The sequence below is a fragment of the Calidris pugnax genome, unplaced genomic scaffold (genome assembly GCF_001431845.1).
Source record: "Calidris pugnax isolate Ruff unplaced genomic scaffold, ASM143184v1 scaffold102, whole genome shotgun sequence".
Classification (NCBI taxonomy): Eukaryota; Metazoa; Chordata; class Aves; order Charadriiformes; family Scolopacidae; genus Calidris; species Calidris pugnax.
The window spans coordinates 6,982,855-7,008,801 of NW_015090846.1; the positions used below are offsets into that span (position 1 = coordinate 6,982,855).

Sequence of the window (25,947 nt, forward strand, 5' to 3'; positions counted from 1 at the left end):
AGATTACTGTATAGGTCAAGAACTGTTAGAAAGACTTCTAAGTTTATATATCTATACCAAACACATTTTGACCCATCCTTCGTAGTGGCAGAAAGCCATTTCTGTTCTGTTACCCATGGAAATAATTTGGTAACCCATTTCAACATCACAAAAATCACTGGCTCAGCTCATATTTTCTTGGGAGATTCCTGGGGAGAAAAGGAACAGTGGTGGTAGTGATGATGGTATACTTTCCATCCCTATTCTTTACTTATAGTTCCTCCCCGTATAGATTAAGACAGATTTCCAGTTTACACGGTATCTCTCATGCTATGAGTACCTCTTCATCATCAGATCTGAATAAAAATGTAGATGATTTAAAAAGAAAATAACCTATCATCAAGAACCATCAAATGAAAAGAGTAGTCCCTTATGAGGAAAAGAGAGTCAGTTAAAAATTACAACAAAAAAAGATTAACTGTGCAAAATTTTCCTTCTTTTTTTTTGTCTAAAGCTATATATCCATATTTAGAGACAATTAAAAAAATCTGATTTTCAAAGATGCTGAAGATCATTATCTTCCCAGCAGCTGGACATATTAGACCTCTTTTTCGAAAATCAGGACATTTGCCTAAATCCCAACACTATGTCCTGGTTAGAAAGATTCAGTTAATTTACTAGTTCACTGAGCAGCAGTTTCTTGAATAGAACTAAAAGCTACGTGTAAATATTTTAGCCTTAGTACATGCAAATAGGCAAATCTGAATTGGATACTGGTGGCCAACAACTGAAGTTATGTTGCTGCAATCTATCAAACAATAAAACACTGAGACCATAAAAAAAAAAAAAAAAAGCGAACTATAGACTATGAAAGGAGAGAAGTAATTTTTGCTGACAGCGATATTCCAGAGCCTTAAACAACAGGCTCTTTCATAGAGTGTCATATCTTATAACTACCTCTCTTGGGAGCGATTACCACCACCTATCCCAAAAGGAGCAAATATCTTGAGTGCCCTAGAGCAGAGGTCATAGAAGTGAAGAGACATGAGGATCTCCATAAATCATGCTCCCAGGAGTTCAGCATGGGATACACTTAGTCTGCAAGAAATTATGTTCAGTGTAGTTCTGCAAGAAAATAGTTTCAATGATGAAAACTTACCTTGTTTGTTTCAACATGATGCAATCTATAGGACTCCCCAGTACTTTCATTAACTAAATCAAATTGATGTCGATACGCCACACAGATCATATTGTCACTGTCACCAGTAGGTCCATCCACCAGCGTCATAACCACTGGAGGGTCAGAAAGGCATATTTCCTATAATGTAAATAGAATTATTCTCTTTTTCAAGCTCCTACTGTGGTTGCTGCAGGTACTCCATGAATTTAAAGGGATGTGCTCTAAGCATAGAAACATGATAAAGAACAAGCAGAAACTTAATTTAAAAAATCTGAAAGGTTTCTATGGCATATATATATGAGGGAACCCCATCATGTGGCTTCTCACTTCTATTTGTCTGGAGGTTCAGGAAGATAAAAATGCATGCTCTTTGTCTTTCCCACCCCCCCTGCTGAGTGCTGCCCAGTCTGTTAGAGTAACTAGTGGTTAGATTACACATACCCGGATGTACTGGAACTCCTCTACTGGAGATTCAGATGACGACAGCACAGAGCTGCTGGTTAAGCTGTTGCACGGGTTATATTTCTTTGTGACGAGAAGTAGTTTGTTCCGAATAGCCACAACAATCCTCAGTTCACTGCCATGGTGAGTATTAATGGCATACAAGTGGCAGCCTGAGGAAATAAGGCTCTAAATTTTAAACGTTTAGTGTAGGGTCTACTTTTTTTGTTCTGTATTTGTATAATTAGTACAACGGGGCTCTGATGCGTGACTTAGCAACACAGAATTACAAACATCCCAACAGGATAGAGAAAGACAAAAGGCTGTGAGTGTCTTGAAATCTACTTTTCCCATTATTCCTTCTGCAAGTAAAGACTAAAATCAGAGGGTTTCACTAGTCTGCAGGTTTCAGCTTTCCAAAGCAGCTTGCTTCTGAAGACCAGAAAATGTTTATGTCTACTAAAATAATCAGCAACATCCAAATTAATCTAAGCACTACTATTTAATGGAGATTTGCCAGTGTTCCTCCACCTTAAAATGCCCTTTATTTCATCACACACCCCTGCATAATTCTTCTCATACCCCTCAATCCTGAAAGCAACATTATCTTTTTTTTCTCTAGAGCTTTTCATCAGCAGCAATTGCCAAGTAACATGGTATTCACAAAGTTCTAAAGCATCACGCTGGACTATACCAGACATATTTTCAAATATAAGCTTAACAAAGTTTGAATTGACTGTCCGGAGAAAAAAAACAAAGGTGAACACCTACAACTGCCTCAAGGGAGCTAATAAGCCCCTGGCAACTACAAGCATCATACTACAGTGGATACATAAGATAATAAAATCACCTTTTGTTCTCTCCAGTTTGTTTTCTCTGCAGTCATATTTGCTCCTTATCATTTGCTTCGTTTCTATATCTTTTTGGACAGCACTGAGTCTGAAGACAAGGAGACGAGAATCTTTCCCTGAAGAATGAAGAGAGACAGGGAACAAAAAGTTAAAAGAAAAGATGGTGGTAGTTTGAAAATAATACTTCAAAAGAGAAGCAGCACCTAACAGAGTAAAGATAAACAAAGCATACTGCTTCTCTGGGGATGAGCCGCAACATCATACAAGACTGCTTTTGAACTCTCTAGGCTTTACAGCTCTTGTAACCAATGCCTTCAGTTCAGTAACTGAGTTTCCTATCAGGTGGTGCTACAGCAAAGAATAATATAAGAGCTTCAAAACAGTGAAATATATGCTATTCCGCAGATATACAAAATTTTGCAAGACAATGAAAATATAACCAATATAAACTACACGACAAGAGTAAAAACCTTAACTTTAAAAGCTGGAACCATCCAGCCGAGCAGCTGACAACTGGATCCTTAACAGACTTTGAAACCCTTGATCCTGCTCTTGGTTTGTATATGTTCACTTTGTGAAATTCAATCACAGACTGTTGGATAAAAAGTACCTCATTGAAAAAGTGCACATTTTATGAACATTTAATGCTTCCAAATGAGGCGAAAAAGGAAACATTGTGAGTCCAAACAACCAGAATGTGGCGACAGTTAACTGAATAAATGTAATAAAACACATTTGGTAAAACAGTGACAGTGTAAGTAATTTCCCCCACATTTTTGCACAACCGAATAAACATGTAATTCAGCCAAGGAGATTTCCAAAGAGTGTTGAGTTCCTACAGTAGCTGAAGAAAGACCATATGACCAGTTTCAGGCTTGCCTTGAAGGAAGCATGAATGAGCATTTACAGATTTTCCTCCACCAGCCTTTTATAAAAGAACAGCAGTTGCTGCATGTGCTCCCTTATTCTAATTGAGGTATCCAATACACTTGCCACTGACAAACATGATTACGTCATACTACCCAGCACCAGCCACATTCATATGAGAATCAAACAACAGGGACCTCTCCTACCTTTGTCTGTTCGGGCAATCAAAAGATCCAAAGCTTCCAACACATGCATCTGCTTTATTTGGAGAGTTTTATCAAATACTTGCACTGATGGTTGACCATCTAAAAAAGAAACATGCATAATTATTCAAATTCCTGCTAAAATTTGCAAATCATTGGTTTTGGTCTATTTCTTTCTTGTAATAAGCACCTCATTTTTTTCTTATGAAAATGAAAACACCTTCATAAAGCTGCTACACATACCACAACATCATAGCCAATACTTCCTCACGTGAGAATTTTATCATTGCCACGGATCAGATTATGCAACGGAAGCCTAAAAGGGACGTTCCTTTGGAAACTTTGAGAATTTTCACTGAGAACTAACTTCATTCCCTTGGTCCCGCTGGCCTTATGTAGTGCACAGAAGATAAGGGTTCAAACTAACAATATGACTGAAGAAGCAGGCTTTCATTGTCACATAAGCCTTTGGCTTCATGCTCACTATCATCAGTGGCTAAAAATCAGGACAGGCCATTTAAATACTTCTTGATCTTGGATTTGACTTTTTAAGTCTTTTCAGATGGTCAAAATATTCTGCATTAATCTTGGCTCTCCAACATAGCTTGATTCTGGTGCAAAGACAATTTTTGCAACTAGGTTACATAAATGTAATAAATTCAAATGAATTGGTAACTATCCCTGTCAATGAAGACCTATCAACACCTGGACAGAACTTACGCACATACATTTTCAAGAAAATGGTCAGATACATAAAGATTGACACAAAAACACTAGATCATTTACTAACCATCTATTAACAAGATGCCAGCATCTGTAGAAACCAGCAAGGACTGGCCCCAAGAATCTGCACAGACAACCTCATGAGGAAAATTACTGCAGAAAGATTGAGATTCCCAAGGCTATGAAGTAACATAAGGGATACATATTAAATACACTAAGAAATACAGATCATACAGACACAGAATGTGATGGACAATGGCAAGTAATAACATGTAAATGCTTTTGGCAGGATGTATTTCCAAACAATATATTTTTTGAATTTGAAATATCAAAATTTTGTTCATTTTCTTGTAGAGGAAATACTTCCCATATTAATTGGGTTTGGAGATAGTAAGTGTAAAATACATCCCTGAAACACTGGAATTAGAACACATGCTGATACTTGGTGCAACCCTGGAAATACTCAATATGTATTTTATCTAGAAAAACACACTATAGATGTATGTACAGATGTATAAAATGTATGTACAACCATGCATATACAATTTGCTTACATTTTATGGCTCAGTTTGTGACATTTAGTCACTAGCACATGATACAGTACTAACTGCCTTTCTTCCAAATTGTCCTTTCATCATGTGTTCTCTGTACCTACCTTGCGAAGTCTGCCCCTCCTCCCCCAATTTAAATATTAGCTGAAGTATCTGAAATTCTAGAAGCACTTCTTAAGCTTCTGTATATAAGACGCATGCAGCAGAGTGTGGTTTGCATCTTTCACTCCCTAATGCCCTTGAACAAAATCTGGTACTACAGGAAACAAACACACAACTGAATTTTATTTTACACTTGATGCAGAAGTTAAAATAAAAGATAACTGCATATGGAAAATGACATTTTCATCAAATATTCTCAGGAAAATGACATTTTCATCAAATATTCTCAGATATAAAAATATCCTCACTTGCTTTAACTTGAGAAGTGCTTCTGTCCCCAGGATCATCCTTTATTAATTTGATATTGGCTGCAGAATCACTTTGACAATACACATTTCATCTTTAATGCTACAACATCTAATTACAAAAGTAAATAAACAGTATGCAGCCCTGATACACAATGCCATACTCGATAACATTTAATTTTTTTATAACTCTCCTCAGACAGGTTCACTCACCTCCTTTTTACAAAAGCTTGCGCTTGCCAAGTTAGCTGTGGCATCCCCTTTCACAGTAGTTTTCAATTATATAAAAATATCCTCACTTGCTTTAACTTGAGAAGTGCTTCTGTCCCCAGGATCATCCTTTATTAATTTGATATTGGCTGCAGAATCACTTTGACAATACACATTTCATCTTTAATGCTACAACATCTAATTACAAAAGTAAATAAACAGTATGCAGCCCTGATACACAATGCCATACTCGATAACATTTAATTTTTTTATAACTCTCCTCAGACAGGTTCACTCACCTCCTTTTTACAAAAGCTTGCGCTTGCCAAGTTAGCTGTGGCATCCCCTTTCACAGTAGTTTTCAATTTCAATGCCTAACACAAACAGATGTTTTATTTAAATTGAGTTTTTGTCAGCAATACCCAAGGTAAAGGCTATAAAGAAAGGACCATTTAGGACTACAAAATAACTCCAGTTTGGAATTCCTATTACATTTTAAGTAATAAGGAAAGAAGCAGAATTCTGTATATCCTGAACAAAACATATGCCAAGGAAACATAATCACAGTACCACTAACTCTTCAACTAGAAGTAGCCAGAAGTGAGCTAACTCTGAAAGGGCTAAACTCTCTAGATAAATACTGTATAAATGTAGTTTGAGCGAGATACATTGTGTATCTGTTTAAGGTATCCTATATACCTTCATTGCTAACCTTTACAGTGGCGTTCCTATAAAGTGATGACACATGCATTCTTTAATGCAAAGTTTAGAAACTACCTAAACCAATTTTACTGCCCTAAAGTTTGCCTACCGTTGCGCAGGGTCTCTGTGAAATGGCAGTAATCAGCTGATGAACCATTTGCACATTTGCATTAAGCATGGCCATCAGCTTACAGAGACACATTAAATACTTCATTGCATTAACATCTTAATTTCATCCCACCAGTCAGTAGAGATCACCTTGACAATAAATAAGATTTAAACATATTGCTGAGCCAGTCATCAGTTTTCTTTACCGTCTAAAATCTCAACTGACTATAACTGAGGGACAGATACATTCATAGAGTTTGGCAAGAATGACTACAAGCTACTTGGAAGGCATGTTGAAATGTGTTCAAACCTAGAGTTTGTAACTTAGAGGAAAGTTTTTTTTAGGGAAGGGAAAGATTCAAATGTGAAAATAACCTTCAAGAAAAACACAAACCAGATATCTATGAATCTTTAACCCACATATTAGAATACCCTTCAATGAAGGCCATGCCAGGGATGGAAGTCTTGTTTAAGAAATGGGTCCCAACTAGATTTGTTAACCTGAGTGTCTCATCAGTGTTTAACTTAAGGGACGGCAGGGGGGATCAAGCCTGTAAGTTCCTATACTTTCAATAACCATGTTTTTCTTTAACTTCTGTAAAGTAGTTAGTAAACTCGGGGAATAAATCACTAGTTACTTCTGTCTGAATATGACAAACACAGTCACTTTTCCTTTTTTACACATGCATAGAGTGACTAGTTATTTCAAGGGTGGCTGGCAAAGGGGTGGGCAAAGCACCGAGAAGCAGACTTGGCCGCCCTGCCAATGCCAATGCAAGCTTTAACATCCCCGAGATTCTTTTGCACCAGCTCTCTACCACCTGGTCCATTCTCTATCTTTAACTGGATCTGGAACTTCTCAGATTCTTCCACTCTTAAGCTTACTCAGATAAAGAAATGGAGGGGAAGGGAGGAGGCTTACATTTTGTTGGTTGGGTTTTTGTTTGGTTGGTTGGTTTGTTTCATTTTTTTTCTGTTTTGATTTCCTGCTCTGTTAACTCCTGCTGAGTTAAATCAGCTCAGAAAAGAGGTATTCTTAAGATAAGCAGCAGAACCATGTCACCAGTCCAGGATCAAGAAGGGACAAGAGGGAAGGGACAGGGGAACTGATGACCACAGACACAGCCTTTTTTTCTGCTGCAATACCATACTAATTCATCACTGAATCAAAATGTCAATAAGCCCAGAAATTTAGCAGAAAGACTGTCAAACCTTCTTCCTGGCTACAGCAAGGTAAAAAATTTCTAAAAAATTCAATCTTAAGAAAACATGTAGAGGAAATCCATGAAAGATTACGTTTCTCCAAAGCACAGAAAAGGAAAGAGCACTCTTCTGCTTGGAGGCAGAAAGCATCTACTGCACGAAGTAGGGAAAGACTTTTAAGGTTTGATCCTAAGGTGTGATTTTTCCAACCTTCCTTTAGTTCATGTATTTTATAAGAACATGTAATTGTGTTGTGTACCTCAGGTGTTACAGATAAATACTTTTATTCAGATTTGACCTTAACGTAAACTAATAAAAATACAAAACTATTTCTGACCACAGAAGGCATTATGTCCTGACATAACTCTGCAAGCTAATCAAATTCTAACAAAAGGGGTGACACAGTCTTTGTAAAGGTAGGTGCATACCTCCTAAACTGATCCTACCTGACCAAGTCGGACAAACTCTGCTTGCCGAGCTTCCTCTTTTTTCCGTGTTGATTTTGGTGACTCTGGTAACACATCACTGAAGGACCTTCTGTTGAGCACGTTCTAAAACAGAAACCGTTTCTTTTTTAAACTCAACCAAAAGTTTTCACAGTCTTTTAATCTGAGTTAACTTAGTGTGATATCATTTAAATTTTCTGTCTTTTTGGGGGTATTTTCCTGTAGTGATGAATCTAACTGTATAGCATCTCAGAGAATAGAAATTGCAACTCCTCCAGTCCTTCAGTGATTTACTTTCCAACTTGTCATAGCTTATCACTGTCATGTTATATACAATTACGACAAAGACCTCAGACCTTGCGGTCGGCGAGGCGGCGGCAGCACCGGCAGCACCAGCGACGAGAACTGAGGTGAGCTGGAGGCGAGGGCCGGACGGCGCCGCACAGACGGGTTCCGAGCTCAGAGACACCCCCGCCATCACAGCCCGAGCCCCAGTCTGAACCAGGAAGTCCGCGGCAGCCAATCAGGCGCGGAGGGGGCGCGGCCAGGAGCTGCGCGGAGATTAACGGCGGTCAGAGCAGATACTGGGCGGGTCGGCAGCCTGGCTAGGGTGTGGCGCGTGACAGGTCAGTGCGAGGCGGGAGCGGGCAGGCCAGTCTGACTGGAAAGAAAACGCCGCGGATTGTCTACACTCGGCCCGCAGCTGCGCTCAAACGGAATAAAGCGACCCAAACTGACCTGCTGCAGAGACATGCAGCTGTCCAGGTAACCGGCTGCATGGAATGTCTGTCACTCCTGCAGGAGGACAGCAAAGACGGTTCCTGTGTGCGCTGTGAGTAGGTCAATGATCTGCTCAGCCTGGTGGCTGAGCTTAAGGAGAAAGTGGAAAGACTGAGATCCATTTGCAAATGCGAAAAGGAAATTGATTGGTGGAGCCACACCCTGCCATCCTTAGGGAAGAAGGAGCAGGTGGAGGTTCCACGAGAGGTAGAGAATCTCCTGCCCTTTTATCCCTAGGCAGAAGGAGGGGAAGTAGGAGAGGATGAGGGGGAGTGGAAGCAGGTACCTGCTTGGGGCAGCAGGAGAGGACCCTCCAGGCCTCCCCCGCCTTCCCAGGTGCCCGTACAGAACAGGCACAAGCCTTTGGAGACAGAGGATGAGGGAATCATAAGTACTGATAAAGGCTTATCCAGCGAGTTGCTGAAGCAGCCAGCTCCATGTATTGATCCATTTGCAAATGCGAAAAGGAAATTGATTGGTGGAGCCACACCCTGCCATCCTTAGGGAAGAAGGAGCAGGTGGAGGTTCCACGAGAGGTAGAGAATCTCCTGCCCTTTTATCCCTAGGCAGAAGGAGGGGAAGTAGGAGAGGATGAGGGGGAGTGGAAGCAGGTACCTGCTTGGGGCAGCAGGAGAGGACCCTCCAGGCCTCCCCCGCCTTCCCAGGTGCCTGTACAGAACAGGCACAAGCCTTTGGAGACAGAGGATGAGGGAATCATAAGTACTGATAAAGGCTTATCCAGCGAGTTGCTGAAGCAGCCAGCTCCATGTATTGAGACCTGCCTCTGTGAAGAAAAGGAGGAGGGTGATAGTTATAGGTGGTTCCATTCTGAGGGGAACTGAAGGTCCCATATGCCAGCTGAACCCTTCCCACAGGGAGGTCTGTTGCCTCCCAGGGGCCCGTGTTAGGGCTATAACCAGGAAGCTTCCTGTCTCAATACAGCCCTCAGATTATTACCCACTTGCGATTTTGCAGGTAGATAATGATGAACCAGTGAGAAGTCTCAGGACGATGAAGAAAGATTTCAGGGCTTTGGGACAGCTAGCCAAGGATTCAGGAGCACAAATTGTGTTTTCCTCTGTCCCTCCGGTTTTGGGGACTGATGACTGGATAAACAAAAAGACCAGGCAGATCAATGCCTGGCTCTGTAACTGGTGCTACCAGCAGGGCTTTAGGTTCACAGACCATAGTTTGATTTACAGGACACTGGGTCTGCTTGAGTATAATGGGAAAACCCTATCCTGAAAGGGGAAAAGGGTATTAGGCCAAGAGTTAGCAAAGCTCATGGACAGGGCTTTGAACTAGAATCAAAGGGGGAAGGGGATAAAACCAGGCCCACTAGTAATGAGCCTGGGGGTAAAGGGTCAAGGAATGGGGTGAAATTGGGAGCCCAGCTCAAGTGCATCTACACTAATGCACATAGCATGGGCAACAAACAGGATGAGCTGGAAGCTGTTGTGCAGCAGGACAGCAGCTATGATGCAGTTGCCATCACAGAAACATGGTGGGATGACGGTCATGACTGCAATGCTGTGATGGATGACTGTAAGCTCTTCAGGAGCGATAGGCAAGGAATGAGAGGTGAGGGGGTGGCTCTGTATGTTAGGGAGTGTTTTGACTGTATAGAGCTAGATTCCAGTGATGATAAAGTTGAGTGTTTATAGGTAAGGATGAAAGGGAAGGCTAACAAGGGGGATTTTGTGCTGGGAGTCTGTTATAGACCACCCAACCAGGATGAGGAAGCAGATGAGGTATTCTATAAGGGACTGGCTAAAGTCTCTCAATCACCAGCCCTTTTTCTGGTTGGGGACTTCAGCCTACCAGACATCTGCTGGAAATAGAACACAGCAGAGAGCAGGCAGGCTAGGACGTTCCTTGAGTGTATGGAAGATAACTTCCTGACACAACTGGTAGGTGAGCCAACCAGGGGAGGCGCCTCACTAGACCTACTGCTCACAAACAGAGAGGGACTAGTGGGAGATATGGTGGTCAGAGGCTGTCTTGGGCTTAGTGACCATGAAATGGTCAAGTTTTCAATAATTGGAGAGGTAAGGAAGGGGGTTAGCAAAGCTTCCACCTTGGATTTCTGGAGTGTGGACTTCAGCCTGTTCAGATCACTGGTTAGGGAAGTCCCTTGGGAGGCAGCCCTGAAGGGCAAAGGAGTTCAGGAAGGCTGGGTGTTTTTCAAGGAGGAAGTCTTAAAAACTCAGGCACAGGCCATCCCTGTGCACTGTAAAGCAAGCCATTGGGGGGGGGAAAGACCGATGTGGCTGAACAAAGAGATAGGGTCATAGCTCAAGGGAAAAAAGGAGAGTTTATGGCCTTTGGAAAAAGGGGCAGGCCACTCAGGAAAATTACAAAGGTGTAGTAAAGTTATGTAGGGAAAAAGATTTGAAAGGCCAAAGCCCAGCTAGAACTTAGCCTGGCCTTGGATGTTAAAAACAATAAAAAGAATTTCTATAAAAATATTAGTAGCAAGAAGAGGACTCAGAAGAACCTCCATCCTCTATTGGATATAGGAGGTAATGTAGTGACACAGGGTGAGGAGAAGGCTGAGGTACTGAATGCCTTCTTTGCTTCAGTCTTCAGTAGTAGAGTAGGAGGTTTCCTAAGTACCCAGACCCATGAACTAGCAAACAGGAGTGGGGAGCAGAATGAAGCCCCTGTAATGTAAAGCGAGGTGGTGAGGGACCTGGTCCAACACCTAAATACAAACAAGTCTATGGGACCAGATGGGATCCACCCAAGGGAACTGAGAGAGCTGGCAGAAGTGCTTGCAGAGCCACTTTCCATCATTTACCAACAGTCCTGGCAAACTGGGGAGGTCCCAGCTGACTGGCACCTAGCAGATGTGACACCCATCCACAAGAAGGGTCAGAAGGATGATGCAAGGAACTACAGGCCTGTCAGTCTGACCTCGGTGCCTGGGAAGGTCACAGAACAGATCATCCTGAGTGCCATTATGCAGCGCATGAAGGACACCCAGGTGATCAGGCCCAGCCAGCATGGGCTCATGAGGGGCAGGTCCTGCTTGACAAATCTCCTTCTATGATAAAGTGACCCGCTTGGTGAATGAGGGAAAGGCTGTGCATTACCTGGACTTTAGCAAGGCCTTTGATACAGTCTCCCACAGTTTCCTCCTGGAGAAACTGGCTGCCCATGGCTTAGATGGGAGTAGTCTCCACTGGGTTAAAAACTGGCTGGACGGCCGGGCCCAGAGAGTGGTGGTGAATGGAGTTAAATCCAGTTGGAGGCTGGTCACGAGTGGTGTCCCCCAGGGCTCGGTACTGGGGCCAGCTCTCGTTAACATCTTTATCGATGATCTGGACGAGGGGATCGAGTGCACCCTCAGTCAGTTCACAGACACCACCAAGTTTGGTGGGAGTGTCGACCTGCTGGAGGGTAGAAAGGCCTTGCAGAGGGATCTGGACAGGCTGGATCGATGGGCTGAGACCAATGGGATGAAGTTCAAGAAGGCCAAGTGCTGGGTCCCGCGTCACACCAACCCCCTGCAGCGCTACAGGCTTGGGGCAGAGTGGCTGGAGCTGCCTGGCAGAAAAGGACCTGGGGGTGACGGTCGACTGTCAGCTGAACGTGAGCCAGCAATGTGTCCAGGTGGCCAAGAAGGCCAACAGTAGCTTGGCCTGTATCAGGAACAGCGTGGTGAGTAGGACTCAAGAGGTGATCGTCCCCCTGTACTCGGCACTGGTGAGGCCCCACCTTGAGGACTGTGTCCAGTTTTGGGCCCCTCACCACAAAAAAGACATGGAGGTGCTGGAGCGGGTCCAGAGAAGGGCAATGAAGCTGGTGAGGGGTCTGGAGCACAAGTCTTATGAGGAGAGGCTAAGGAAGCAGGGGTTGTTCAGCCTGGAGAAAAGGAGGCTGAGGGGAGACCTTATTGCTCTCTACAACTACCTGAACGGAGGTTGTAGAGAGGCGGGGGTCGGGCTCTTCTCCCAAGTCACAGGTGACAGGACTAGAGGAAAAGGTCTCAAGTTGCACCAGGGGAGGAATCACAGTACCACTAACTCTTCAACTAGAAGTAGCCAGAAGTGAGCTAACTCTGAAAGGGCTAAACTCTCTAGATAAATACTGTATAAATGTAGTTTGAGCGAGATACATTGTGTATCTGTTTAAGGTATCCTATATACCTTCATTGCTAACCTTTACAGTGGCGTTCCTATAAAGTGATGACACATGCATTCTTTAATGCAAAGTTTAGAAACTACCTAAACCAATTTTACTGCCCTAAAGTTTGCCTACCGTTGCGCAGGGTCTCTGTGAAATGGCAGTAATCAGCTGATGAACCATTTGCACATTTGCATTAAGCATGGCCATCAGCTTACAGAGACACATTAAATACTTCATTGCATTAACATCTTAATTTCATCCCACCAGTCAGTAGAGATCACCTTGACAATAAATAAGATTTAAACATATTGCTGAGCCAGTCATCAGTTTTCTTTACCGTCTAAAATCTCAACTGACTATAACTGAGGGACAGATACATTCATAGAGTTTGGCAAGAATGACTACAAGCTACTTGGAAGGCATGTTGAAATGTGTTCAAACCTAGAGTTTGTAACTTAGAGGAAAGTTTTTTTTAGGGAAGGGAAAGATTCAAATGTGAAAATAACCTTCAAGAAAAACACAAACCAGATATCTATGAATCTTTAACCCACATATTAGAATACCCTTCAATGAAGGCCATGCCAGGGATGGAAGTCTTGTTTAAGAAATGGGTCCCAACTAGATTTGTTAACCTGAGTGTCTCATCAGTGTTTAACTTAAGGGACGGCAGGGGGGATCAAGCCTGTAAGTTCCTATACTTTCAATAACCATGTTTTTCTTTAACTTCTGTAAAGTAGTTAGTAAACTCGGGGAATAAATCACTAGTTACTTCTGTCTGAATATGACAAACACAGTCACTTTTCCTTTTTTACACATGCATAGAGTGACTAGTTATTTCAAGGGTGGCTGGCAAAGGGGTGGGCAAAGCACCGAGAAGCAGACTTGGCCGCCCTGCCAATGCCAATGCAAGCTTTAACATCCCCGAGATTCTTTTGCACCAGCTCTCTACCACCTGGTCCATTCTCTATCTTTAACTGGATCTGGAACTTCTCAGATTCTTCCACTCTTAAGCTTACTCAGATAAAGAAATGGAGGGGAAGGGAGGAGGCTTACATTTTGTTGGTTGGGTTTTTGTTTGGTTGGTTGGTTTGTTTCATTTTTTTTCTGTTTTGATTTCCTGCTCTGTTAACTCCTGCTGAGTTAAATCAGCTCAGAAAAGAGGTATTCTTAAGATAAGCAGCAGAACCATGTCACCAGTCCAGGATCAAGAAGGGACAAGAGGGAAGGGACAGGGGAACTGATGACCACAGACACAGCCTTTTTTTCTGCTGCAATACCATACTAATTCATCACTGAATCAAAATGTCAATAAGCCCAGAAATTTAGCAGAAAGACTGTCAAACCTTCTTCCTGGCTACAGCAAGGTAAAAAATTTCTAAAAAATTCAATCTTAAGAAAACATGTAGAGGAAATCCATGAAAGATTACGTTTCTCCAAAGCACAGAAAAGGAAAGAGCACTCTTCTGCTTGGAGGCAGAAAGCATCTACTGCACGAAGTAGGGAAAGACTTTTAAGGTTTGATCCTAAGGTGTGATTTTTCCAACCTTCCTTTAGTTCATGTATTTTATAAGAACATGTAATTGTGTTGTGTACCTCAGGTGTTACAGATAAATACTTTTATTCAGATTTGACCTTAACGTAAACTAATAAAAATACAAAACTATTTCTGACCACAGAAGGCATTATGTCCTGACATAACTCTGCAAGCTAATCAAATTCTAACAAAAGGGGTGACACAGTCTTTGTAAAGGTAGGTGCATACCTCCTAAACTGATCCTACCTGACCAAGTCGGACAAACTCTGCTTGCCGAGCTTCCTCTTTTTTCCGTGTTGATTTTGGTGACTCTGGTAACACATCACTGAAGGACCTTCTGTTGAGCACGTTCTAAAACAGAAACCGTTTCTTTTTTAAACTCAACCAAAAGTTTTCACAGTCTTTTAATCTGAGTTAACTTAGTGTGATATCATTTAAATTTTCTGTCTTTTTGGGGGTATTTTCCTGTAGTGATGAATCTAACTGTATAGCATCTCAGAGAATAGAAATTGCAACTCCTCCAGTCCTTCAGTGATTTACTTTCCAACTTGTCATAGCTTATCACTGTCATGTTATATACAATTACGACAAAGACCTCAGACCTTGCGGTCGGCGAGGCGGCGGCAGCACCGGCAGCACCAGCGACGAGAACTGAGGTGAGCTGGAGGCGAGGGCCGGACGGCGCCGCACAGACGGGTTCCGAGCTCAGAGACACCCCCGCCATCACAGCCCGAGCCCCAGTCTGAACCAGGAAGTCCGCGGCAGCCAATCAGGCGCGGAGGGGGCGCGGCCAGGAGCTGCGCGGAGATTAACGGCGGTCAGAGCAGATACTGGGCGGGTCGGCAGCCTGGCTAGGGTGTGGCGCGTGACAGGTCAGTGCGAGGCGGGAGCGGGCAGGCCAGTCTGACTGGAAAGAAAACGCCGCGGATTGTCTACACTCGGCCCGCAGCTGCGCTCAAACGGAATAAAGCGACCCAAACTGACCTGCTGCAGAGACATGCAGCTGTCCAGGTAACCGGCTGCATGGAATGTCTGTCACTCCTGCAGGAGGACAGCAAAGACGGTTCCTGTGTGCGCTGTGAGTAGGTCAATGATCTGCTCAGCCTGGTGGCTGAGCTTAAGGAGAAAGTGGAAAGACTGAGATCCATTTGCAAATGCGAAAAGGAAATTGATTGGTGGAGCCACACCCTGCCATCCTTAGGGAAGAAGGAGCAGGTGGAGGTTCCACGAGAGGTAGAGAATCTCCTGCCCTTTTATCCCTAGGCAGAAGGAGGGGAAGTAGGAGAGGATGAGGGGGAGTGGAAGCAGGTACCTGCTTGGGGCAGCAGGAGAGGACCCTCCAGGCCTCCCCCGCCTTCCCAGGTGCCTGTACAGAACAGGCACAAGCCTTTGGAGACAGAGGATGAGGGAATCATAAGTACTGATAAAGGCTTATCCAGCGAGTTGCTGAAGCAGCCAGCTCCATGTATTGAGACCTGCCTCTGTGAAGAAAAGGAGGAGGGTGATAGTTATAGGTGGTTCCATTCTGAGGGGAACTGAAGGTCCCATATGCCAGCTGAACCCTTCCCACAGGGAGGTCTGTTGCCTCCCAGGGGCCCGTGTTAGGGCTATAACCAGGAAGCTTCCTGTCTCAATACAGCCCTCAGATTATTACCCACTTGCGATTTTGCAGGTAGATAATGATGAACCAGTGAGAAGTCTCAGGACGATGAAGAAAGATTTCAGGGCTTTGGGACAGCTAGCCAAGGATTCAGGAGCACAAATTGTGTTTTCCTCTGTCCCTCCGGTTTTGGGGACTGATGACTGGATAAACAAAAAGACCAGGCAGATCAATGCCTGGCTCTGTAACTGGTGCTACCAGCAGGGCTTTAGGTTCACAGACCATAGTTTGATTTACAGGACACTGGGTCTGCTTGAGTATAATGGGAAAACCCTATCCTGAAAGGGGAAAAGGGTATTAGGCCAAGAGTTAGCAAAGCTCATGGACAGGGCTTTGAACTAGAATCAAAGGGGGAAGGGGATAAAACCAGGCCCACTAGTAATGAGCCTGGGGGTAAAGGGTCAAGGAATGGGGTGAAATTGGGAGCCCAGCTCAAGTGCATCTACACTAATGCACATAGCATGGGCAACAAACAGGATGAGCTGGAAGCTGTTGTGCAGCAGGACAGCAGCTATGATGCAGTTGCCATCACAGAAACATGGTGGGATGACGGTCATGACTGCAATGCTGTGATGGATGACTGTAAGCTCTTCAGGAGCGATAGGCAAGGAATGAGAGGTGAGGGGGTGGCTCTGTATGTTAGGGAGTGTTTTGACTGTATAGAGCTAGATTCCAGCTATGATGCAGTTGCCATCACAGAAACATGGTGGGATGACGGTCATGACTGCAATGCTGTGATGGATGACTGGAAGCTCTTCAGGAGCGATAGGCAAGGAATGAGCGGTGAGGGGGTGGCTCTGTATGTTAGGGAGTGTTTTGACTGTATAGAGCTAGATTCCAGTGATGATAAAGTTGAGTGTTTATAGGTAATGATGAAAGGGAAGGCTAACAAGGGGGATTTTGTGCTGGGAGTCTGTTATAGACCACCCAACCAGGATGAGGAAGCAGATGAGGTATTCTATAAGGGACTGGCTAAAGTCTCTCAATCACCAGCCCTTTTTCTGGTTGGGGACTTCAGCCTACCAGACATCTGCTGGAAATAGAACACAGCAGAGAGCAGGCAGGCTAGGACGTTCCTTGAGTGTATGGAAGATAACTTCCTGACACAACTGGTAGGTGAGCCAACCAGGGGAGGCGCCTCACTAGACCTACTGCTCACAAACAGAGAGGGACTAGTGGGAGATATGGTGGTCAGAGGCTGTCTTGGGCTTAGTGACCATGAAATGGTCAAGTTTTCAATAATTGGAGAGGTAAGGAAGGGGGTTAGCAAAGCTTCCACCTTGGATTTCTGGAGTGTGGACTTCAGCCTGTTCAGATCACTGGTTAGGGAAGTCCCTTGGGAGGCAGCCCTGAAGGGCAAAGGAGTTCAGGAAGGCTGGGTGTTTTTCAAGGAGGAAGTCTTAAAAACTCAGGCACAGGCCATCCCTGTGCACTGTAAAGCAAGCCATTGGGGGGGGGAAAGACCGATGTGGCTGAACAAAGAGATAGGGTCATAGCTCAAGGGAAAAAAGGAGAGTTTATGGCCTTTGGAAAAAGGGGCAGGCCACTCAGGAAAATTACAAAGGTGTAGTAAAGTTATGTAGGGAAAAAGATTTGAAAGGCCAAAGCCCAGCTAGAACTTAGCCTGGCCTTGGATGTTAAAAACAATAAAAAGAATTTCTATAAAAATATTAGTAGCAAGAAGAGGACTCAGAAGAACCTCCATCCTCTATTGGATATAGGAGGTAATGTAGTGACACAGGGTGAGGAGAAGGCTGAGGTACTGAATGCCTTCTTTGCTTCAGTCTTCAGTAGTAGAGTAGGAGGTTTCCTAAGTACCCAGACCCATGAACTAGCAAACAGGAGTGGGGAGCAGAATGAAGCCCCTGTAATGTAAAGCGAGGTGGTGAGGGACCTGGTCCAACACCTAAATACAAACAAGTCTATGGGACCAGATGGGATCCACCCAAGGGAACTGAGAGAGCTGGCAGAAGTGCTTGCAGAGCCACTTTCCATCATTTACCAACAGTCCTGGCAAACTGGGGAGGTCCCAGCTGACTGGCACCTAGCAGATGTGACACCCATCCACAAGAAGGGTCAGAAGGATGATGCAAGGAACTACAGGCCTGTCAGTCTGACCTCGGTGCCTGGGAAGGTCACAGAACAGATCATCCTGAGTGCCATTATGCAGCGCATGAAGGACACCCAGGTGATCAGGCCCAGCCAGCATGGGCTCATGAGGGGCAGGTCCTGCTTGACAAATCTCCTTCTATGATAAAGTGACCCGCTTGGTGAATGAGGGAAAGGCTGTGCATTACCTGGACTTTAGCAAGGCCTTTGATACAGTCTCCCACAGTTTCCTCCTGGAGAAACTGGCTGCCCATGGCTTAGATGGGAGTAGTCTCCACTGGGTTAAAAACTGGCTGGACGGCCGGGCCCAGAGAGTGGTGGTGAATGGAGTTAAATCCAGTTGGAGGCTGGTCACGAGTGGTGTCCCCCAGGGCTCGGTACTGGGGCCAGCTCTCGTTAACATCTTTATCGATGATCTGGACGAGGGGATCGAGTGCACCCTCAGTCAGTTCACAGACACCACCAAGTTTGGTGGGAGTGTCGACCTGCTGGAGGGTAGAAAGGCCTTGCAGAGGGATCTGGACAGGCTGGATCGATGGGCTGAGACCAATGGGATGAAGTTCAAGAAGGCCAAGTGCTGGGTCCCGCGTCACACCAACCCCCTGCAGCGCTACAGGCTTGGGGCAGAGTGGCTGGAGCTGCCTGGCAGAAAAGGACCTGGGGGTGACGGTCGACTGTCAGCTGAACGTGAGCCAGCAATGTGTCCAGGTGGCCAAGAAGGCCAACAGTAGCTTGGCCTGTATCAGGAACAGCGTGGTGAGTAGGACTCAAGAGGTGATCGTCCCCCTGTACTCGGCACTGGTGAGGCCCCACCTTGAGGACTGTGTCCAGTTTTGGGCCCCTCACCACAAAAAAGACATGGAGGTGCTGGAGCGGGTCCAGAGAAGGGCAATGAAGCTGGTGAGGGGTCTGGAGCACAAGTCTTATGAGGAGAGGCTAAGGAAGCAGGGGTTGTTCAGCCTGGAGAAAAGGAGGCTGAGGGGAGACCTTATTGCTCTCTACAACTACCTGAACGGAGGTTGTAGAGAGGCGGGGGTCGGTCTCTTCTCCCAAGTCACAGGTGACAGGACTAGAGGAAAAGGTCTCAAGTTGCACCAGGGGAGGATATTCAGGATGGATATTAGGAAAAATTTTTACACTGGAAGCAATCCAAATTAAGCATTGGAATAGGCTGCCCAGTGAAGTGGTTGAGGCATGGTCCCTGAAGGTGTTCAAAAGACAGGTTGACAGGGTGCTGGGGGACATGGTTTAGTGATGGCTTTTTTTGTCAGAGTTGGTTTGATGGTTGGACTAGATGATATTGAAGGTCCCTTCCAACCTAGATGATTCTATGACACGAGCAGATCTATTTAGCTAAGAGACACAAACAGTGAGGAAAAAATAGCTTCTTGCTAATTTTAGAAATATTGAACTTCTTTTTAGTTAAGAATGACCTTAAGAGTAAATCTTCACCATCTAAAATGAAGTTCTCATTGTTACCCAAGGGTAAAAAATGATCAAATTTACACATAATGAAACGAGTAAGTGCAGTTTTTATGGTGATGAGACTAATACCTGCATTTACAGAGCCTAAGTTTCCTATTCCCTTGCTGCAAGGAAGATTATTCAAAGTGTGACACTGTTAGGCTGCTTCTCACACCTGGTTTAAACAAATGCATGAAGAGTCTTATCCTGAAAGGACTGCTTGTCAGCTTTCATTCAACTGTAAACCAAGTTATATGACAGCTAGTATTTAGTCTAGTGTATGCAATTCAGGGCTCATTAGGATTACGGTCTTTTAAAGCAGTAGAACATTCAATTGACTAGTGAAAACAGGAGAGCACATGCAATCGATGTAGAGACTTCTGACTTACATTCACCTTGTGTAGATCAGGCATCAGGTCTTGGTATAAGGAGCGGATCAGCATGTCTAGAGTGCGTTGACGTTTCTGAGAAAATGTTGGGGTTTCCAAGGTGGCTTTTTCCCCATTTATTACTAAAATATTATGGAAAAAAGATACATTACCTAAATGAAATTTGACAACTTCCTCTGATTCTAGTTTGCCTCCCTACAAAAATATCTTTTTTACCATGAGTAATTTAGAGTTTCCTCCTTTTTGCACATCTTTTAGTGAATAATAATCCCTTAAAATTAAAAAGAGAAAAATTACTAATAGGAGAATTCTACAAGGCATCCCAATAACCTAACTAATCAAAAAATTAAAACCAAGCCTTTAATCAATTTAAACACTGAACCAATTTAAATATATGAAATTAGTTACTGGTCAAGTTGCTGTCAGGTATCGCGATCAGTTCTCCAAGCTTTCTTTCTTGCTGATTTAGAAGGGCAAGTAAGGGTTAATGAAAACTGGAACTCTATTACAGTATTAAAAAGTTCTTGAAGGTGCTGAAAGGGACTTATGCAGCACGCATTTAGAAAAGCTTATGTTCTCAGAGCTGCTAACCTAACATCTTCTATTACTAAATACCAAAGAGCATTATAAATTCTTCCCAATCTCCAAGTCCTTTAAGAAAATGCTAGGCTAAATATGGCCGTACATTCTGCAAATGTAAAAGTCAGTTTGTATCTAGTAGCCTGAGAAGCATAATTGCATAGAAATTCAGGTTTTTGTTAATCTGACTTGAATAGTTTGATGGAACTGATGCTACAGATTTGAAAATAAATTCTGTACAGAATAGCAGCATACACAAGAAAATGTTTACATTTTAAGAATCATTAATTTCAATTTATTAAAGCACTTATTAAAAAACTGTTTCCAGCAAAAGAAAAATTGACTTACATTTCACTAACACAAAATCCCTGAATTCCTGGTGATTTGTAAACACAGGTGGGGATGGAAGGGGAGGCCCAAAGAGAGGAACACTTTCTTCTGAAAATATTTTCAGCCTATTGAAAGAACAAATCTTTATCTTTATTGAAAGTCACATTCAAAAGCCAGTTTTTATAGACACTATTTAAACCAGAAGAAAGAACTGGAAACTGTTATCTGGATATGTCTTTGGGTCTAACAAAAAATGTTCACTTGGAATTATTGCCTTGAGCAAAATTCTGCTTCCTTTACACCAACTCACACTGGGACACTAACAATTACAACACAACTTTGCTGCTCTACTTATAGAACTATGCCTTTAGTGGCACTAGTAAATTCCTAATATAAATTCCTAATATAAATTCTTTAGCCATGAGAGACTTCAGCATCCAAGCTGGAAGTGATTTGAAGCCTAACCAATCCTCTCCTCAGGCACATATCCAAAAGAGAACATAACTTTCCCACTTCTTTTTGACCTAGTCTAAGTACTGTATGACTTAACATGCTTTCGATAAAAGAGGGACCACTACAGACATTGCCAGTACTTTGTAAAGGAGAAATAGCAGTGGCAAGTGTATGTCCTATACTGAGAATTGCAGCACACACTGTTAGCTAAAAGGTGGCTCTTATTCTCTTTACTGCTCATTTGGTTCAAGCTCAAGGTGAATCCCTCCCATGGGCTCGGACAATGACATCCCTCCCTTGGCTTGTTCAAGAGTGACAGATACCTTTGTCATCTCACCATTAATCTCAAGACAATATTTGGAAGTAACTATTTGATTAAAGCCACTTTGTCCATTAAAACCTAGACAAGAGGCTGCAGATATGCTTGTTTTTCAGCTTCTGGTGAGACCTAACAGACTCGGACAACATACGGCTCCAAGCGTAAGGGTCACAAGGCTAACTGAAAAACAGATGAAGAACACATTATTTACCAGCAAGATTCCACTAGGTTTTAAGTATGTGATGTCCAACTGTACAAGTACTCTATTAAGGTCCCTAAAAAAGAACTGGTTTGCCTGGCTACAACCAAACTCAGACCTGTGAGGATCCTCAGTCCACAGCTCTCACAACAGCACATCTAATTAACTTTCATCATACATGTAGTTCAGTATGTCATCAACCTCACCACATCAGAATGTTCCAGGCATATCTTCCATCATTTTATTACATTTCATCTAAATACTAGTTTTGCCCCCTCAGCTTATGCCTGTTCCAGAATTTCATTTTTCTGATGGTTAGAAACATGCAACTTATTCATAGCCAGTTTACAGCCCTCTGCATCCAGGTCCATACTGCTCTTCAAATTTCTAAGTCCATTTGGCTTCCTGGCATACAGACAGGTGGACAAGACAAAATGTTTTCCCGTTATCTCTAAACCATCAGAAATTCAGTGTGAAGCCATTTGTTACAATCAGCACCTACCTGTAACTATCATTCTGGTTATTATACCTCACTAAGGCAAAAATATCTGCCATGCAGTTAAGGAAGTTAATCCACTACTAATGAAGCTCACATTTATTTTGATACACTTTTTTTTCCTGCAGCAGATGACAGATTTAATAAAGGTAAAATATATTAATCAATGTAAATATATAAAATATTCTAGACTATACACATTTTACGGTTTATAAAGGAGGTCTCATACAAAATTTTGTTTGATCAACAGTTTTAAATATTGAGCTAGTACAAAGACAGACTTCTTGCTATTATATGAAGCATAAAATGTGATATACAATTTTGTTTCGTATCTGTTTGATGGACTTTTGATTAAAAATTCTTTTAGTTGATGAAAAAGTACCGATTCTGAACTTGGCTTATATCAAAACTTCAATTGAAGAAAAGATTCAACAGAATAATTTAGCTAACAGAATTATAAGAAAGTAGAGAGGATGATTTAAAGTGCAAGTACACAAAAGTGTATTAGCAGTCTTGATTCATAACTTTGGGAAAATGTGAGGAAAAAATCCTTACGGTTGTCTTGCAAGGTATTTTTATGGAATCAGTTAGAGACTTCTTGCTTTCATAGATTTCCTTAACACTGTCTCTAAGTTTTCAGTCCTTATAAACGGTGTCAAAGAAAGTGTAAGTCTAAGTAACTTCATTGGCTGTATGCCTATTTTCCAGACAGAATGAGGAGACCTCTGCCAATAGCTGGGATCAGTACTATCAGAGACTGCACAAAAAAAAAAAGACTTTATGGTGGCATTCAATTATTTCAACGTAAGCATCCAGTGCTATTTAAGAGGCTAGTCTCCAGCTGCACTTCCAAAGGGGCACAGATCTCCTGTACACCCAGAGTCTTATCTGCCAGACCGGTACAGACATTTCAGATACATTTCAGATCTAAATTGGTGCTGGATGCCTTTATTTGGGTAACTCAGTCCTAGCCCACAGATGACACATTGCTATATAGGACAGCACAGTAGGATATCCCTATGCTAATTTTTCCCGTTGTATAAGTAACAAAAAAGGAGTGTTATAGTATATAAGAAAGTAAGTACAAAGGGCTAGTACAGATTCAATGAGCTTTAAGATTTACCACATCTGACACAGATCAGTGTTAAGCCTCACTTTTCTTGCGGACACCTTTATCCCTAGCTACTGTGAACTGAAAATACCAGGAAGGTGATACGACTCCATCGACTAGCTGTGGATTACTTAATATAACCTAAATGATAACATGTCCTTATGGATTTAGGGTACATCTGCCACTCCAACTCATTGACATCAAGGGCAGTTGAACCTCAAAATGTTTGTCAGAAATCAAAGAGTGGGGTGTATCAATTATATTTAACAAGTGCTCCTAACAGTAATAACGGAAGAATGATTCCTTTTTTAACACTGACACGCTGATGAAGAGGTACATTTATTTGGTAAACATTTGTTATTAAAAATATCTAGATTCCTCCAATATCTAAAGATTTACCTTTTTTTTTTTAAATTGTAGAATTCTTTTTGTTCTAGTCACTTCTTCCATTTAAAAGAGTAAAATACGTTAATATTAAGAGATTAAATCTAAAAAGTAAGAGCAGTTGTGGATGAAACTAGCAAGAAAGTTCTAGCAAGACTTAGCCTGAGAACTAGCTTTAGAAGTTGTAAGCTTTGCGATCGTTTTTAAAAAACTTAGCAACAGAGCATGAATAGAAGGAAGAGTTTTCTTCTTTCCATCCATTTTTGTTCATTCCATTCCATCTAGCCTCAGAAATGCCAAATTGGGATCTATAGACCACTAGTGTGACCCCATGATAATCTCATGTGATTGGCAGCTGGTTTTTGGAATCATATCGTCTTCACAATGTTTTCAGCCAAAAGTCTGAAAAACACATTCTCCAGATTTTTGGCAGCCTATGTGATTTATGGTCTGAAGGACTTGAGAAATGCTGATCTAAAATACATAAACACCTAAAACAGACAGCATCTAAACATTAAAAGGCAATATTCAGTAGTTAATGGCAAATTAATACGCTTCACTAAATATTTTTATGAATTTATATTTTATGAAAATGTATGAAATTTAATTTGTGAAGTGATTCACTAAAAACGTGTTTTAAAAAAAAAATCACATTCTTGCTTTGACCTTATCTTCTAAGTGGTTCAACATAAAAATTGTTTTATGAAGCAGACTTAGAGATATCTAATCAAAGGCAAAGAATGGCACTGTTTTTCTAAAATAGTTTTCACTTCCATAAACAGCATGCAGGGTAGAATTAAAAGTAATATCGACCTTTGTAAAAATAAAATCACTAGAAAATGTAAGCAAAAAGATACGCGTAAAATGAGAGCGAATCATGGATGGCTTGAATGCTGGAGAAGACTCTTCACCTTCCTGAAATACGATAGTGACAATGTCATTTCCAATATGTCGCTTCCTTTCTACCTGGAAAAAAAAAGGAGGGGGAAAAAACAAAACAAAACAAAACAAAACCAGACAGACACAATGACTTAAAAAGATATAAATAAATACCAGAACATTTTTGTGAGAAAATGGTAAAACAATATTCCTGCACTGCAAACAGAAATATTACAGTCAATACGATTGAAGCCAATATAAAATTATTACTTAACTATAAGCAAGTAAACCTAGCAATGCCATGGTGCACACACAAGACAGCTACTGGAACAGCAGCTATTGCCTATTTTTAAGTTAGCAAAGCACTCATAATTCCATAATTTCCATAATTAGTATTCAAAAATTGGGTATGAAACACCTAGCATTCCAAAAAAGCAAATCTGCCACTTGAAATAAAAGGGAAAAAAACCCCGATGCTGAGTTATTCTTTAAACACAATAAATATCCCGACTGGTCTCTGGTTTCTGCTGATCTTGTCATCAATGCAAGGCAACAGCATGAGAAAGCAGCATGGAAATAAAAAAAGGACAATGTTATCATATAATCTAATTATATTATTAAAATAATACCATATAGTTATTGATTAAATAAGAAAATACTTGAACAAGTAATTTGCAAGTAATTTTAGGTAAATTATTATGGATGTGTGATATATAGGTCAACGAATGTGCTTATAAAGTATTTTTTTCACCATACAATGCATAGGTTCAAAGCAATGGATGACAGCACATTTGAGCAAGTACCCAAGAACCCCCTAGTCAATTTATGACAGTGCTACAGCTATGGTCTACAGAAAATGCACAAAGCTTGCCATTTACATGCTCACATGGGGAACTTCTTTCAAACTACCTTAACAGCTTGGCTGAGTACGAGTTGTGTGTTACATTGGTGAGTATTCTGACAATTCACACACAAGTTGAATTTCCAACCTTCCTAAATTCTTTGAAGTAATAATTGCAGCAATGAAGCTTTACAAGTCATTTGAATAACAGAATACTCAGTCACTCAGTCAATCAATTTTGACCTTCTTTGCAACTGTCTTTTGTACCATAATAAAGATGACATGGTGCATTATCTTCTAAAACACATCATGCAATTTTCAGCATTAGGTATAATATTAAGGAAAAAAATACAGCAAAGATATTAAGACTTACATTTCCGAAATATTAACGGGGGGGGGGGGGGGAAAAAAAAAACCA

General features: G+C 42.1%; 1 protein-coding gene across 1 annotated transcript in view; it reads right to left on the reverse strand.

Moving 5' to 3' along the window:
• Positions 1-25,947, reverse strand: part of GARNL3 (GTPase activating Rap/RanGAP domain-like 3) — a 54,528-nt gene that overhangs the window by 10,223 nt on the left and 18,358 nt on the right. The window contains exons 12-22 of the mRNA XM_014942812.1: positions 24,667-24,775; positions 22,321-22,366; positions 20,866-20,972; positions 19,939-20,060; positions 14,563-14,667; positions 5,712-5,786; positions 4,312-4,423; positions 3,525-3,623; positions 2,451-2,567; positions 1,601-1,773; positions 1,139-1,297 (exon numbers count right to left, since the gene is read on the reverse strand). Of these exons, the coding sequence (XP_014798298.1) occupies positions 1,139-1,297; positions 1,601-1,773; positions 2,451-2,567; positions 3,525-3,623; positions 4,312-4,423; positions 5,712-5,786; positions 14,563-14,667; positions 19,939-20,060; positions 20,866-20,972; positions 22,321-22,366; positions 24,667-24,775 (1,224 nt within the window). The remainder of the gene's footprint in view (positions 1-1,138; positions 1,298-1,600; positions 1,774-2,450; positions 2,568-3,524; positions 3,624-4,311; positions 4,424-5,711; positions 5,787-14,562; positions 14,668-19,938; positions 20,061-20,865; positions 20,973-22,320; positions 22,367-24,666; positions 24,776-25,947) is intronic.